Source organism: Ptychodera flava, chromosome 10 (assembly GCF_041260155.1).
Source record: "Ptychodera flava strain L36383 chromosome 10, AS_Pfla_20210202, whole genome shotgun sequence".
NCBI lineage: Eukaryota > Metazoa > Hemichordata > Enteropneusta > Ptychoderidae > Ptychodera > Ptychodera flava.
In genome coordinates this window covers 11,383,322-11,399,227 of record NC_091937.1, presented here as the reverse complement: position 1 = coordinate 11,399,227, position 15,906 = coordinate 11,383,322, and the positions used below count along the sequence as shown (strand labels likewise).

The 15,906-nt window shown below is 39.3% G+C and overlaps 2 protein-coding genes across 2 annotated transcripts; one reads left to right on the top strand and one right to left on the bottom strand.

Moving 5' to 3' along the window:
* Positions 1–207: 207 nt before the first annotated feature.
* On the bottom strand, positions 208–5,276 carry LOC139142024 (uncharacterized). The gene is made up of 5 exons (XM_070711813.1): positions 5,141–5,276; positions 3,972–4,044; positions 2,824–2,954; positions 2,308–2,413; positions 208–1,165 (listed from the first exon to the last, which is right to left on the bottom strand). Exons 2-5 carry the CDS (start codon positions 4,015–4,017, stop codon positions 1,038–1,040), a joined length of 411 nt encoding a protein of 136 aa, XP_070567914.1. The 5' UTR covers positions 4,018–4,044; positions 5,141–5,276; the 3' UTR covers positions 208–1,037.
* Positions 5,277–9,284: 4,008 nt separating this feature from the next.
* Positions 9,285–15,517, top strand: LOC139143002 (adenosine 5'-monophosphoramidase HINT1-like). Its single transcript, XM_070713194.1, has 5 exons — positions 9,285–9,386; positions 10,078–10,194; positions 12,807–12,911; positions 13,937–14,009; positions 14,451–15,517. Exons 1-5 carry the CDS (start codon positions 9,285–9,287, stop codon positions 14,540–14,542), a joined length of 489 nt encoding a protein of 162 aa, XP_070569295.1. The 3' UTR covers positions 14,543–15,517.
* The last annotated feature ends 389 nt before the right edge of the window (positions 15,518–15,906 follow it).

The window sequence follows — 15,906 nt, the reverse complement described above, 5'->3', positions numbered from 1 at the left end:
TAAAACAGAGAAACAATGTTTGTAATTAGAGATCTATATCCTGAATGACTGCACTAAATTTGATGTTTGTATGAATTCTTGGACATGACTTTGAAGTAAATACACTAGATCCTGGTTAGGAGATTTCTTTCCTAAATTTTGATCTAGTGTACCTTGCTGTTGCATAAGGGGTAATTGTTGAAATCAGTATAAAGTAGATGTTTTATCGTAAAAATGTTTATTTCTCACTGTTGCAAAACAAAAATCACTTGTTGAGCCATACTGGGGCTTTAATTTTCACATTGTCTTATCTAATTGTTTTTGTAACTCTCTTAATTCATGAGATCCCATCAGTAAAGGTGTCCTTTGAGAATGACAGACATGTCCGTATTAGCTCCTACTGCATGAACCCTGCCAATCTCAAATCAAAAGTGTGTTTTTACACACCAATGATTAAAAGAATCCATATTTATCTTGTTTAAGAAAGTAGTGCCAGAAGCCTGTTAAGTAAAATCAAAAGTGTAGAAAATGTTGATACATGCTTCTAAAAACTGGCATACTATATAAAGCAGCTTTCCCAGATAAACCAAATCTGTGGATCATTCATGCATGTCACTTGGTATGGTTTGTATCATAATCATGCCACTGTAAAGATGTTTTATGTATCTTTAAATGTGTTTTCATTGCTTCCAAGCCCTCATGATGCCGATGTATAAGGTTTCCTGTGTTAAACGGCAAATTGCTAAAAATGTGTATGGTAATTCCTCAATATAAAATCTGTACACTGCCTACACTGAGTTGTGAGCCTGCACGGAGCATGCTTGCTCCCCCAACCCCCTGTCACCGTAAAAATGATAAACTGGTTATAGCATTTATATCTGGTTAATATCTCTGACAAAAATCTGTAGCCGGACAAGAGCTATGTACATATATGTGTGTGTATTACTGAAGGTTTACTATAAACTGTGAACATGGTTCGCGGGTACAAATTTTGTGGCTAGCTGTTTCGATGTGGTACTTTTCCTGGAATCTCTTAGAACGCCCCCAACCCCAGGTGTTCAAAAAGTCCGCCTTCCTACGATGGCGAAGAGAATACCGACGAAAATCGTCACTGCGTTACTATGGAGGCCCCTGACACTTGATTCGTTGCACAAGTCCGCCTCACAGCACTGGGTTGTACAGAACTCTGTAATGAAAAAACGAATAAATTTTTAATCACGAATAAACGAAAGCTTTGAATAAAAATTTCAGAGCATGGGCGGCGCTGTCATCGCACCATTCCTAACATTTGCTGTGACTTTTTGTGGTATCATTGATAATATCTTGGCCTTTGTAGTGTTCTTATGTTCAAAGAAACCCCATTAGGTTAATACTAAAGGAATCACAACTTTAATCCACCATCAGTTAGAATAGGTCACTTTGGGAAACATACTCTTTCTGTGCGTCCTACACAAGGCTATAACAATTTAGGCTGACATTTGAAATGGCCAGTTGTAGTGCCAATTCTCAATGAGTACATGAAACATACTTTATCCAACACAAGCTGTTCCAATGAAAGCCGGGGGATTGGGTGGCACTAGCAATATTTTCATAAGGGGTAGGCCGCCCAAGTTGAAAATTTCTGCCATATAAAATATTACCCATTTTTAGGAATTTTCTTGAAAAATTTTACCGACTGCACGTGAAGGTTTTCAGACATGGCTGTGCCGCTCAAGTTAAAAATATCTACCCATAACACGATTGGAACTAATTCGGGATAATTTGATGGGGATGTAATGTCAATTTAATCTGCAAATGTAACCTGATCTGCTTTTCTTTTTAAGTTACACACTTGTTTCTATGAATAATTTGTAATATTGCAACATTCAGCTATAGGGCATCTGACAATTTTGAGAAATTTGAAAAATATAAAGATCCAATTCTCACAAATTAGTTCCAATCGTATTCCATAAATATTACAAGATATGACCCATTGTTAGGGATTGTCTTGACAAATTGGGGGAATTTTGACCATTTTCTTCTGTCTTCAGCACGTAAAGATTTTCCTGAAGAATGGGGACATTTCATTTGTCTTGGAGGGTTTCAGGATGACGAATGACCCTTGTTTAGGGATTTTTTCGCGAAAAAGTGACCGATTCGGGCATCACATACCCATCCAATAGATGTTCTCTGGTCAATATGTGTTTATATAACGAGGAATGGAAAATTTCGACCGTACACCGACATACAGATTCTTTAACTTACATACGCCTTTCTATAGGAGTATCCCCCTCTACCCGGACATAAAAGTAACGGGCATGGTGCGTCAGAAGAATGTAAAAAACTTACGGAAACCGCCCTCTTTGGTACACCCTATTGTGCACTCGGTCTTAGCAACACAACCCCTCGCAGTGTCGACGAACTGCTTAGTATCAGCTACCGTGGTTTCAATAATCTGTCAAGAATGAAAAACAGAGGAGGCTACAGTGTTTAATCATTTAACATTTCCACGACGTGATCTCTCTTGGGATTATATGTAACGGTTGGAAGTTTATATTAAGTGTGATCTCTAAATTTATGATGTCGCCGTGACAACCCTTCAAAAGTCATACGGAAGAATGACAGAAACGTCGCACGAATACAACAAAACCCTTCAGATTTATCGACCGATCACAAACATATGCCTGAATGCCTGATTGGATATATTTTGATATTAATGCCGACTTTGCCAAAAGTGAGTCGATAACAAGCATGGTGACGTTGTTTCTGGTCAATATGTGTTTACATAAAAATAATATACTTTAAGAATAAAGGAGGCACGGGAAATTTCGACCTTACACCAACATAGAGGATTCTTTAACTTACGTAGCAAACAGGGTCAGATTCCGTGCACGATTTTTGCGCGTTGCTGCCGAGACTGGCTGGATCTGACGTGCATTTGTCGCTTGGACCTCCAATACAGCTGTAACAATCCAATGCTTCAACTGAACTGAAAGCTATGGAATAAAGAGAAACGCAAGGCACTGTATAGCTGTATAACTTTAAAAACATCTTTTTTTTTTCATTCAAGAAAGCAAACATATTTTCTTACTCTTCTCTTAAAGGGAAACCGTCGTCGGAACTGCGCCTGTGCGAGTTTCTTGGTTACAAGCAATGTCGTGCACGATATCTAAACGCACCTCACAAGTAGCTGCAACATTTAAATTATACGATGTAGATTATGACAGACATGTTTTAACTTTCATCAATCACCATCATACCTTGGATACAGTGTGTTTACATTGATCTTACGGGTCCCATACGACCTTTGAGCGCAATTCCGACGAATGTATCCCTTTAACGTATGTCGAAATCCAACTCACTAAACCTTGAAGATACAACGGGCTGTGTACCGTATGCAATCTTAAGTTATTGTCGACAATAAAATACTCGTCCGGTCCAGAATTTATTTTTGAACAATAAACTTTCGACATACAGACTGTGTTGACCATCAACATGTGGAATTTCTACATTATTTTTAGAGTGGGATGGGGGTGCATGTGTGGTACATTTTTGTTTGTTCGATTGACAACTGCCAATTCACAAACAATGAAAACAAGAGTAATTGGTTGTAATTTAGTTGACAGCAGCATGTTCTTAATAAGATAAAACAAAGAGGACGTTGCTTTTCAGTATTTTAAATTCAATGGAAACAAACTACTGCCATGGCTTAGGGCTAGAAAGGCCTATACGGTATACGCATGTATTTAACCTAAATGTACAACGTAAAATTATTTGAGAAAATAAGCTTTTATCTGCGACCTGGCAGAAACGCTCGATTCCGTTCGACTCGTGGTGAATGTCGAAAAGTTGTCGAGAATGATGTGGATTTCATGAGAAGGGTAAGCTTATGACCATTTCTACTACGCCGTGTATGCCAGAACACGGTGCCGCTAAGTCACCATCAATCTTAGATTTGAAATTGAGTGTCATTAAAATTAATGTGATAAGTTTAACTAATGAGACCAACTCACCCAGAGCTAAACATGCCGTGTATAACGCAAACGACCTGGATGCCATGAGCAATGAGAAAGACTATGCACACACCTGAAATCGTAATAAATCTCCGTAAGATAAGGATAAGGGTGTGGATTTATATGTTTGAATATACATATCAATTTTGCGAGCAACACGATCACGCTTAAACACGTCATGAATATCGTAAAGCAGACGACTGTGTTTAAACTCATACTAGCATTCACCAACAAAATATCCAGCTTACTGTTTTAATCGTGCAATTAAAATTGTAGAAAAGGACCTAACAACTATGTGTATAGGTACACTGGGAAGAATGTACTTCGGTGACAGATATTCGGACTCTAAAACATTTTAGGCCTACAATACTCTTCTTGGTTTATACCACTTGTGGGGGTTTATTTTGAAACTCGTAGTGTAAATAAAGTTTTTCAAGGGCTTTTTAGTTAAACCCTTAATTTTTTACAGGAATAACGGCCATTTTGAATTTCAAGTGCTGGTAAATATATTGAGTAGGTTATTTCTCTAGTATCACATTCTGAACAGTGACCCCAGTTTTTAATTCTCTATTCGAACGTAACGGGAATGGTTTAAAGTTTCCGTGAGGAAAGATTTAACAAACATTTAAATGTTTCGATTTCGAGGACGCATCGTACCTAAATTTTGAAAAAAATCAATTGCAAAATCCCACAGGAAAAAAAGTTTCCAAGTTAATCAGTGAAGACTTTAGTCGTCAGCCCGACGAACATGAAGATTATCGCCACACAGAACATGTCACGAGCGTTTTATACAAGCTTGTCTTGAAAGACGTTTTGATTGCGTAAGTTTAATCTTCAGCTCTCCGTGTAGTTACAGCACTCAAGAACTATCCACCTGCTTTAAACATGAATATGGGCGTAATACGAAAAATACCTTCCTCGTAATATCAAAGCATCAAAACGCGCACTTTACATTGAATTGAGGAACGTAAGTTCGAGGTTAAACTTGGTGGAAAACTCGTGACATGACTCCTTGTTGTACAAAACAAGGGTTCTAACCCACACCTGTTATGCATTACGTGCGTGATGACATAGTCGTTCAACTTTTCGAAGTCCTCCAAATCTACCTACAAAACAACGAATCTATCAAAGCTATGCATTCAGTGGGCAATAAAAAGCACTGTACTTACATGTAAGGGTGTTTCCTTAAACTGACCGCCGCTGTCCACCGATGCAGGGGCCAAACAGCTACTTTATTCTAACTTTTGTAAACGTTGTTGTTGGTGACAGTGACAAATTTTGCAAACTGGACAGGTCGCTCGCTCTACGTGCAGGATACGCCCCCTTAAATACACCCAATGGTTTACAGTGCATATCATGCTTCAGATTTTTAAATAGATAGTGAACTTCTACAGCAACATTTCGAAAGAAAGTCACGCCAACGCTACGGCTGCATGGGAAATATAAATTAAATACTGTGTTCTCTACGTGTATTCCAAACTTGATATACTTCGTTGTTTGTGTTTTGTATTGTGCGTGTGTATATCGTGTACATTTTCGTTTCGACCGTTAGATATCCGCGTATGTCTTGTAAACCGTACAACCGGTGACGGGGAAAGACACTCCACTGATCTTCTCGAGAAACATATTATTTGACATTTCTTTTGAAATTTGGAGGTCGTGATGAGCTTACTGAAGGCGATATCCCTTGATCTTGTGAGGTTCACTGAAAATTTTTAAAGTGGAGGCACACTGGAGGATGCAAAACTTAAAGGTACCAAGTTTTGGGCCAAGGTCACAGAGGAAAATCTCGCGGACACCTGCTAAGTAATACTGCGGGGCACGTTACGTGCCGTCACTTCCCACTTCTCATACATAAAAGTGAAAGGGATGTGCAGACACGCAGTACGCGACAGGCATCACACAGATAATAGCCTACAATACACGTGATCTGTGACAAATTCCACCATTGGTGACATTGAATGGAGATGAAATGGACCCAGTCGAGGACTACGAATAATTCCGAAGTTAGGGGAGCACTTCTATTCCGATTTCCGCGCGAAAAGTTTCGATTTGAGTTGAGGTCAGACGCAGTGTGTTTTGTTTGTCGTACATGCACGTGAGTGAGATCAGAGAATGGGGAGGAAGAAAACAAAAGAAGAAACAGGTGAGTTGATTCATTGAATCGACAAACTTAAGGTAGTATGCGCCTCGAAAGTGAAAGTCTTAAACTTTAACTCAACCTTTCCTTACGGAATCTTTCAACCATTCTCTTTCAAAATCAAGAATAAAAATCGGGGGTCACCGTGCAAATTTTAGAACTAAAAAAACAAATATCCCAAGATTTTCCGACATTTAAAATTCGAAACGGCCGCCATCCCAGTGTAGACTCTATGAAGAAAAATAAAATTTTCGAATTTCGGAAAACTAAGCCGGTGAAAAGTTTTCTTCATGCCAAGAGCTTTAAAATGAGCTCCCATTTATGGTATATCAGAAAAGAATTGTAAAAGTTTGAGAGTCCGAATATCTGTCCCCGAGGCGCTTTCTACCTTTAGGAATCCATGCGGGACATTAACGTGCGGTAGTAGAAAGCAAGTCGAGAAAAATACTCCACACAAAAAGCCACGACTGACGACTCTGGTCGTAGAAAACAAATAGCTTAAAAAATTATCACTTTGAATATTAGCGACCTGATGATCGGTCATGGAAAGTTCACGAGGAAAGTAAACCAGACGACTGGTTGTGGAAAAGAACACATAAAAAAATCAAATAAAAAATCGAAAGTAAGCATTTGACGACTGGAAGTGGAAAAATAAGTGATCATAGTTTAGGACTGCTCGTTTCGGGAGGTCCTAGGCTAACACTGATCACTCTCCCTGCAGAGGGACAGGAAGGACCGTGAACTGTTCAATCAAAGATTGGTCATAATTACCATACTACACATGCGCCCTAAATGTTATAATCGACCAACTGTAAGGCCAGTCTATTGTGCCAGTATGCCCAAATGGACTTTTTCGACTTCATTTGTTCATGGTATACGTGTCCGTAGTAAGTCGAATTAGCAGATGCTTGTTATTCGCCAATTCGATAGCTCACATATAGCGGATTAGAAATGGTAACGGGCAAGATTTTACAGAATGAATGACATGTACAACATTGATATTTCTGTAATATTCTTTGGAAACTGGTTCGTCAAATTGGCAAAAAAATCGAATCTCGCAAATTTCTTCTGTGGCTTTTGTGCAGTTCCCTATACGTGACAATGCGTTACACAAGTGTCATATGTAGACGTGGTTAAAGTTGGTGAATTAAAAAAAAAAATTCTTATTTACAACATTTTCTTCTGTCTCTTTTATTTCGTATAAACCTATTTGAGATTTGGCAGCCAAGTCGGTTTTCCTAGAGAACGAACGCATTACCTTTGAGCCTGCGCAGTAGTGAGTTAGCTTCTGCCGGATTCCCCTGCCTCGCGTTCACCCTACTCATCGCGTTCATCCCACTCACACGTTCACAAATCACAGACTTGAAGCAAGTCTATATCATATGGTGAAAATAATAACAAAGCTGTTACTTTTGTAAATGACTGCATCCTTAAAACTTTCTTAGTGTTAGTTAGGTTTATGATCCACATCAAATATTGTGTGAAATGAGTGTATGACTGCGGAGATTTCAAGCAGACTGCGATCAATTGATCAAGCCAGCAATCGCCAAATATACCATTGTTATAGTGCATTACAAACAGTTTACTTTGTGTTTTTCCCAAAGGAAAGGACTTGTTAGTTACTACATAAACAGACAAACAAACAAATACAAGATGATTCATCACACGGTAAGGGGGAAATATAAACATATGAATAGTGATGCAATGTTATTGATATTTTCCTGTAAGTATGCTACAAAAACAACAAACTTAGCAGCTTATACGATCTGCAGATTGTATGTATGTATGTATGTATGTATGTATGTATGTATGTATGTATGTATGTATGTATGTATGTACAGTATGTATGTATGTATGTATGTATGTATGTATGTATGTATGTATGTATGTATGTATGTATGTACAGTATGTATGTATGTATGTATGTATGTATGTATGGTTACCTCATTGTCACTATGTTATAAATACATTCTGTTTGCTCAAGTACAATACAGCAAATATTATTTAGAATTACACGCATAAGAAGTGGATTTTATTTTGTTGTAAAAGCGTGCGTTGAAATGGGAACTTTTTGTGATAAAACTTAAGGGATCTATTTTCAATTTCTGTAAAGTTAGGGGGTAAACACTACCAGCTCAGCTCCAGCTCAACAGCTGCTCACAGTCTCTATATTCAGCTAGTGTAAAGATGACATCACGCACACACACGGGCACTGGTGTTGTTGTGTGTTGACGTGGCGTGAACTGGGAGCGCCTATGACAGGCAACGACGTGATACAGGTATACTTGTCATGATATTCTGCCATTTGTAATATGTACACAATACTGTTTCAAGGTTCCAAATGACAACGTGCTTGTGATAAATGCAAATGAAGTTATGACTTGTCAAAAGTAGCCGGCCGCAGGATTTTGAAAGAGTGGTGTGGGCTACATAATATGATTATGAAATCGAGGCAGATTTTGATATGTTAAAGTTTAAATTTATATTGCTGGAAATTCATTGAATAACGATACTCCTATGTAAACAGCGCATTTGGTTTTGTCGGTGTTCATAACTTAGGCTTAAGCATGTGCTAGTTTCCATGGAAACGGTGAAAAGATGTGCACAACTGGTTCGTCAGAGCATGCAGCCTCGACGCGGCGAGGAATGCAGAACGCTGCAATGCAAAGAGTATTCTTACTGATCACTGGGATTGTTCTGGGTATCATTGTCACGTCAGTGGTAAGTGACTATTTCTTTCAGCAAAGTGCATTTTCCATTCACGTGTCTACTCCAACACTTTTAATTTGTCGCCCTACCATGTTTAACAAAAAGGGAAGTTTGTTATTTACTTGACACCTTGGTGATGCTTCGTTGGCCGCGAAAGAGATGCACATTAATGATGTGATAACTTATACCACAGACTATTGCATGTTTGTGCTGTACGTTCCCCTCTACAGAATAGTTTCCGCAGACGGCCCGGTGTGTTCGTTCGTGTCTATGTTTCACACTTTTGTGTCTCATCTGTACAGCTACAACAGGAAAGTAGGGTTTATTTCATATCGTGACGGCGGTGGTACACGCATTCAGTGATTTACTTGTGTTCACACACGCAGTTCGTGAGTCTTCACGTAAAAATATTGCATGTGTGCATGTTTACTTCCTGTTTGACGCAAAGCATTGTGGATGCAAACATGGCGTTAGTGTCTGGACTCGTGGCACTGACCAGGCGACGACTTTTCGTCCAAATGGCAGCAGCGCTCACGATAGCGCCAAAAATTATAACAGCGCATCAGGTAGGTGAATAAAAGTACTTTGCGTATTACGATGTAAAACATACAGTTCAACAATGCAAACCAGCGCAAACTGACTGCACATCGCATCGCGCCAAACTTTTGAAGGCCAAGGGTCATGTTTTGCTCTTCAGAAAAGTGGATGTTAGCTAGAATGTGATGCGAAGGTGATACATCAATCATAGCGCACAGTCACCGGGGCAGGATAAAGTGCTTCCGTCAGGGAGGTAAACGAGACATACAAGCCCATGATTAAACTGGCCAACCCAGCAGACTCGCACCCGCGTGCCTTGTCCGAAAGGGGCCTTTCACAGGTCAATTGGCAGGGGGGCGTGGTCAAAACATTCAGATGTTGAACTGTGTTCTTGAACAGACAATGGTACATATTCATTCGCTAGAACAATTGGAATCAGATGGAGGTTTTTCATCAGATTCATCTTTTATTTGCCCGATGTAGCAGTAAATAGGGAATCACTCAACTCATGCAAAACCACTGGTCTGAGCAAAAAATGGTTCTAGATTCCCAGTCCAGCATATTGATTATGTCTCCCCCACATGCATGAAACGTCCCTCCCTATATTCATGATTAGGATAAACAGTTCACTCACTGACAAGTACAATGGTGTAATCTTTCTACAATAGGTGTACAGCACTTCTAGCTCTGATATGTGTGGTACTGGCAGTGATGAAGTGAAGAAAGCACAGGAAGCAGCAAAGGCTAGGAATAGATTTGCAGACCGGGAACAAACCTATATTCAGTAAAATTGTGGATAAAAGTATCCCAGCTGATATCATCCATGAAGATGATCTGGTAGGTGAAAGGCTGCTTTTATTGGCATATTTACCATATTCTTCCGAATGTAAACTTTTGCACATGTACTTTTCAGACACTTTTTAAAAAGCTGTATATTCATATATTCATGTATAAGCCCTTACTTTAGTTTAGCTCAAATATGGAATTTTAAAATCAACGATAGAATGACTTGGAGGAATACAGTACTTTTAGATCAGTTCAAAAAGAAATTGCTGACATGAAACTGCAAAAAAAAAATTATTAATGAAAGTGTGAAGTCCCGAGAGAGTAGTATTGAATAGAGAAAATAATATTCATTAAGATGCTCATATTATTTGCCAAAGCTAGTGATAGAGAATTAAAATAACTGATAAATGTTACTCCAAACTTTCAGTTTTTACGTGTGGCAAACCATGTATATAGTTCAACTTCAACACTATATATCGGAAACCAAATTATATATTGCCAAAAATTATGTATACATGTATTGCAACTTTACTAGAATTTATGTCAAATAGTCATGGAAAAATGGAGTTAAATGCTCGAGTATGTTAAGGCACGGCTCCCGCAAGGGCGCCCTCTATCGACGAGTGCGTTTCGGTTTTACTGGCTAATCAGCACCTCCTTCCGTATTAGTCAAACTTTGTATATGTATTTTATAAAAAACGACTCCGCAAATAGTATACTGTTGATAAAATCCCGGAAATAAAAATTTATTTCACTAGATAACAGTATTTTTGGTTCGAAAATGGTATTGTCTGTTCGAGCACAGAATCCAGCTGGTAGACTCCCCCATATCCTGTAAATAACCACACTGTCCGCGTTGACCCCACTTTCCATTACTAGTGCGACCTATTCTGTAAGAAATTTCGTCCCCGTATTAATGACTCTCCACAAAATATCAGCTGACCCTTGACGGACGACCTCCATTACGAGCGTAATTGGGGTCAACTATAATAATAATAATATATGGTTCTTATATAGCGCACATATCCACAAGTACATGTGCTCAAGGCGCTTTACAATTATTATTACCCCTGGTCCCTGGACCTAATATGATACCACTCAACTCCCTGGGGAGCAATCTACAGCTCACATGTGCAGCCAATAAGCGCATAGCTTAACACACACATTACAACCACTGTCCTATCAGGTACCCATCACTCCTGGGTGGGGAGAAGCAATGAGGAATAAAGTGCCTCGCTCAAGGACACAACACCATGGCCATGCCGGGGCTCGAACTCACCATCCTGTGATCGTGAGTCCACTGCTCTAGCCACTGACCCATGATGACTGTGCCTGCACTTGCTTTCTGGGATAAAGAATTGCCAGCATGATATTGACAAACATGTCAATACAATATTCAAATCAGCGATTTAAAAAAAAAACAAGTTTAGCGGCTGGATTTTGGCAATTTTTTGGTCGTAATTTGGGACTCTAGCCGGCCCGGGGAATCCCTATGCAGGCCCCTGGGGAAGCCCATCCAGGGACCACATACAATGCTTTATGGGTAGAGACAGCTGACTGTATCCTAGTAACGAGGTGGTCGCGTCCATTTCAGCACCGTACGCATTCAGCGATCGCGTCGGTGCGAGAGCAGTTCTGGAGATCGATAAAATACTCAACCTCGCTTTTGTTTCTGACGTTTTTTTGTACATGTCGTGAGTAGTGACAACCAGTTGTTGCAAAACACCCCTGTCTGTCCTTGATGAATGATGGCGAAAACAAGTGGTGGGCCACATCAGGGATCAACATGTGCTGATGGCGGCAACCCCGGGCGGCAACCATGATGGCGTAGCCACAATATCCTTCGTCAAACTGCGTTCATTTCGATATGCTCTTGATATGCCAAAGACCGAAACGGTGAAGTTGGCTGACATAAATAGCCGTTCCAAATCTCCCGTTTGGGTCTTTTGCCCACATGAGCTGAAGCCTCGCACACCATACACGTCCGCGACCCGGTTGAATCAAGCTGAGCGCGCACAGGGAAACATGAATATTTATTAGTGCAAATTTGCATATTCATAAGAAATTTCTCGAGCCTTGCCATAAACGTAGTTAAATGTGTGTGAAAGGTTGCTTATACTTGAACTTGTAACATTGACAATAGACAATCCCTGAACAAACCCATAACATCTTGAGCATTGAAAAAAAGGAAAAAATTCTGTAATATGTGGGCTTTCAGTCAGAAACCTCCAACCCTAACCATGGTTAGCTTTGGAGTGCCTGCAAATGACTAGATCATACATTTTCATTACATTTTCTTTTAGTCACAGTGAAGACTGGCAGAACAAATCTGGAAAGGGATTTCTCTAAACTGCCCTTCCTTTAACTCAAATCTTGATTAATTGCTTTGGTCTATGATAAACACATCATTTTATGCAACATGTCATGTCCGCTGTTCTGTAATCATTGCCAGTATTTGTGCCTGACATTCCCACTGAATTTTCCTGCAGTGCCTGGCTTTCCGGGATGTTAACCCACAAGCTCCAAAACATTTCTTAGTGATCCCCAAGATTCTTATTCCAGGAATCAGCCATGCGGATGATTCCGATACCGAGGTGAGAGTCAAGGTTAACTCACGTGTCATTGTCTTTTCTCTTTTTATCCCACACAAATCATTCTTACAGTGTGTTGCATTCCGTAGTAACAATCCCAGAGCACCAGTGCACTTCCTTGTGGTGCCCACGGAATCAATTCCAGCCTTGGAGTTCACAGATGACGATGATGCAGAGGTAGAAACGAGCATTGAGATACTATAGGTTTATCCATATACATGGTTACAGGTATCACTAATAGGGGCATATGTAGCAATTTTAAAAATGTGCTTTTGACCATGATCAAATCATCCTGTGTCTTGATGGAGCAGAGTTCAGTGTATCCTTTACAACATGAAATGAAATGTTGCAATTATAGATAATACTATCCCGTTTTGCTTATTGCATGAATTATTTGTATTGAACAGCTGTATTAGAACAGGTGTTGTAGCTGGCCAAGCATTGCATTTTACAGCATTGCTATTAGGAAAAAATACCATGATGTTGAGAACATGCCTCCAGGAATATAAATAATAGTCCAGGGTTGTGAGGTAGCGTTGTTTAGCTCTTTAAAAGCCAACTTTGGGCCAACCCTTTCGGTGACTGAAGCAACACTTTGAATTTTGGGCTAAAATGGATGGAGAGGTGCAGTTTCGTCTTCAATGCGTGTGTGATTATTTGTCGTCAACTACTTGTCGGAGAAAGCGTGCATGTTTGTCATCCTGTCAAAGAGTTCATCAATGCATCTGAACCTTGCTATGTTCAGTATTTCTGCCAAAGATTGACACCAGCTTACAAAATGATTACCTCTTTAACTGTGCCCTTGTTGTCTGTGTAGCAATCTAGTTGAATTATTGCCATGACGTTAACACTTTGAATGATTGGGCACAAAGTGATGAACGTCTGAACTCTGAAATCACACACACATTGTATGATTTCATGGACCCCCCCCATTGGAAGAATCAAATTTTACCTGTTCACACCCCCCTCCCCCCCACCCCCAATTGCCTTGTAAACAGGTCCGTACCTACCATTGATAACATTGGGTTTAGGTCAAACCATTGTGATGGAAGGGTTAAACTTTAAAGACTCTCCTGGTTTATTTTACTTTTTCCTGCTTTAGTTATCAGCACATGAATCTGTGTCTGTGACAATTGAAGTCAAGACAAATACCAGCTTTCTCTTAACTGAACATCTCTATCTTCGTTGTTTCTTCTGAACAGTTGCTTGGTCATATGATGAACGTTGCCAGAAAGACTGCTGTGAAAGAGGGACTAGACAATGGATACCGTGTTGGTGAGTATATAAACTTCCATTTGCTTCCCGGAAATCTGTATTTTCCTTACACCTCCCTTTAAAATAAAAAACTATGAAACTGCAAATAACAAACCACTGAGAAATGTATCGTGTCTCAAGTTGTAAACAGACATTCTTGCAGATGTACTTTATGTAAATAAATTAATGCAAATTAAATAGTTCCAGTTGCCCGCTGTGTCCCTAAAAGTGTGTTTGCATATCTGTTTTTCATAGCTCCCCCCTCCCCCTCCCTTCAGCCAGAATACCATTCAGTGATTTATCGTGCAGATGTAATGTTTGTTCACGGAGTTAAAGGGATTATTTTTCTAGTAGATGATCGTGAAAGAATAAATATATAGGACTCAGCTCCACTTTGCCAGAAACATAACGTTGTACCACTAAAGTATGTAACTCTTTGCATTGGCGTGTATATTTGCACAGTGATTAACGATGGCCCAGACGGAGCCCAGTCCATCTATCACCTACACATCCATGTGATGGGAGGCAGACAGATGGGATGGCCACCAGGATAAACCACTCGAAGTGTCATGGAACTCGTCAAATGTGTGCATGGAAATCACTACAGGGTATCATAGGGAAAAAATGTAGTTTGAGCTAGATATGGATGGTTTCATAGCATTCTGACATCATGTATGATGAAAAGACATTGTGGATATGTACAAACAATAGCTGAAATATTTACTAAAACTACAAACTAAACAGTGTCATTGCCGTTGAGGATTGCATGGGTATTGTGAATAGTAAATCAAACCAAGGAGAACATAGAGTCATGTGGTATAGATCAGTTTCCTCAAAGGAGGTGTTTGATGTCATGGGATTAAGCCAGTACTACTGACAATACAAATCTTGTATGAATAATTATCATTAGTCTCATGGACGTTGGTTTTGGTAACTTCTGAAATGTGTTTGATGTTCATAATTAGTAAATAAACAATAGCATGGGTGTAATGGTCAATCGATGGCAGTTATTGTATAAAAACTTCACAGGTTACAATATCATAACTCCAATGTTTTGTCTGCAAACAGAATGAATCTTACATCGCCAAAAAAAGATTGTGAAAAATGGCACATCCGTTACAGCGATGATATGGTACAACATTATTGCTTGTCTTGTTGGCGTGTGGGGTTGGCAAATTTTCTTATTTTTCACCTGGATAGGTGAATGTGGCATTCTCATTATCCTGCAGACCAGATGATACAATAAAGGTGTTTAATTAAATTGTGGACTAGCCTACCACACTAAACTAATCTGCGGGACCACTCTATGTACTTTGATATTGGTCCTGTTTCCTGAAGAGTATTGAATGAGTGTACACTTCCATGGGGTTATAAACATTCACATTGCTGTAAAGGTACACTTTGTCTCCTAAAATAGCTTTTGTTTGGTTTTATGGAAGGGATAAAATCCATGGTTGCAGAGAATGTTTTGATTTTGTTTGGGGAATAAAAAAATATATCGTTTATAAATAAAGAGTACATAAAGTCAACTCAAGAGTTATGTTATGTTATTAATTTTGTACTGTGTTCAACTTCTGGCAGTAACACTTTATACTTAAAGGGACATAAGCTGTAACTTGTTGCAAGTTTTTCAGTATTCTGCTTCTGTATATCAACTACCATGTCTGACCCTAATCCATTTGTCATGCTGAAGTTTTGAGTTTTCTTTTTGACAACACAGCTTGTATGTGTGTAGTGATCATTGTTTATTGTTTACAAATAAATTCTAGTCTAGACTTTAAGGTAATATGCGCCTCGAAAGTGAAAGACTTAAACTTTTGCTCAAACTTTCCTCAATGAAACTTTCGACCATTCTCTTACTAAATCAAGAATAAAAATCAGGGGTCACCGTGCAAACTTTGATACTAGAGAGACAAAT

Excerpts from the sequence above, each read along its gene's own strand:
- LOC139142024 (XM_070711813.1), bottom strand. The coding sequence starts at position 4,017 with ATGGCATCCAGGTCGTTTGCGTTATACACGGCATGTTTAGCTCTGG. Across the intron at positions 2,414-2,823 it reads AATCTGACCCTGTTTGCTAC|ATTATTGAAACCACGGTAGC; the intron begins GTAAGTTAAAGA and ends CATTCTTGACAG. Across the intron at positions 1,166-2,307 it reads TACCAAAGAGGGCGGTTTCC|AGTTCTGTACAACCCAGTGC; the intron begins GTAAGTTTTTTA and ends TTTTCATTACAG.
- LOC139143002 (XM_070713194.1), top strand. The coding sequence starts at position 9,285 with ATGGCGTTAGTGTCTGGACTCGTGGCACTGACCAGGCGACGACTTTTC. Across the intron at positions 9,387-10,077 it reads AAATTATAACAGCGCATCAG|AGAAAGCACAGGAAGCAGCA; the intron begins GTAGGTGAATAA and ends GTGATGAAGTGA. Across the intron at positions 14,010-14,450 it reads AGACAATGGATACCGTGTTG|TGATTAACGATGGCCCAGAC; the intron begins GTGAGTATATAA and ends ATATTTGCACAG.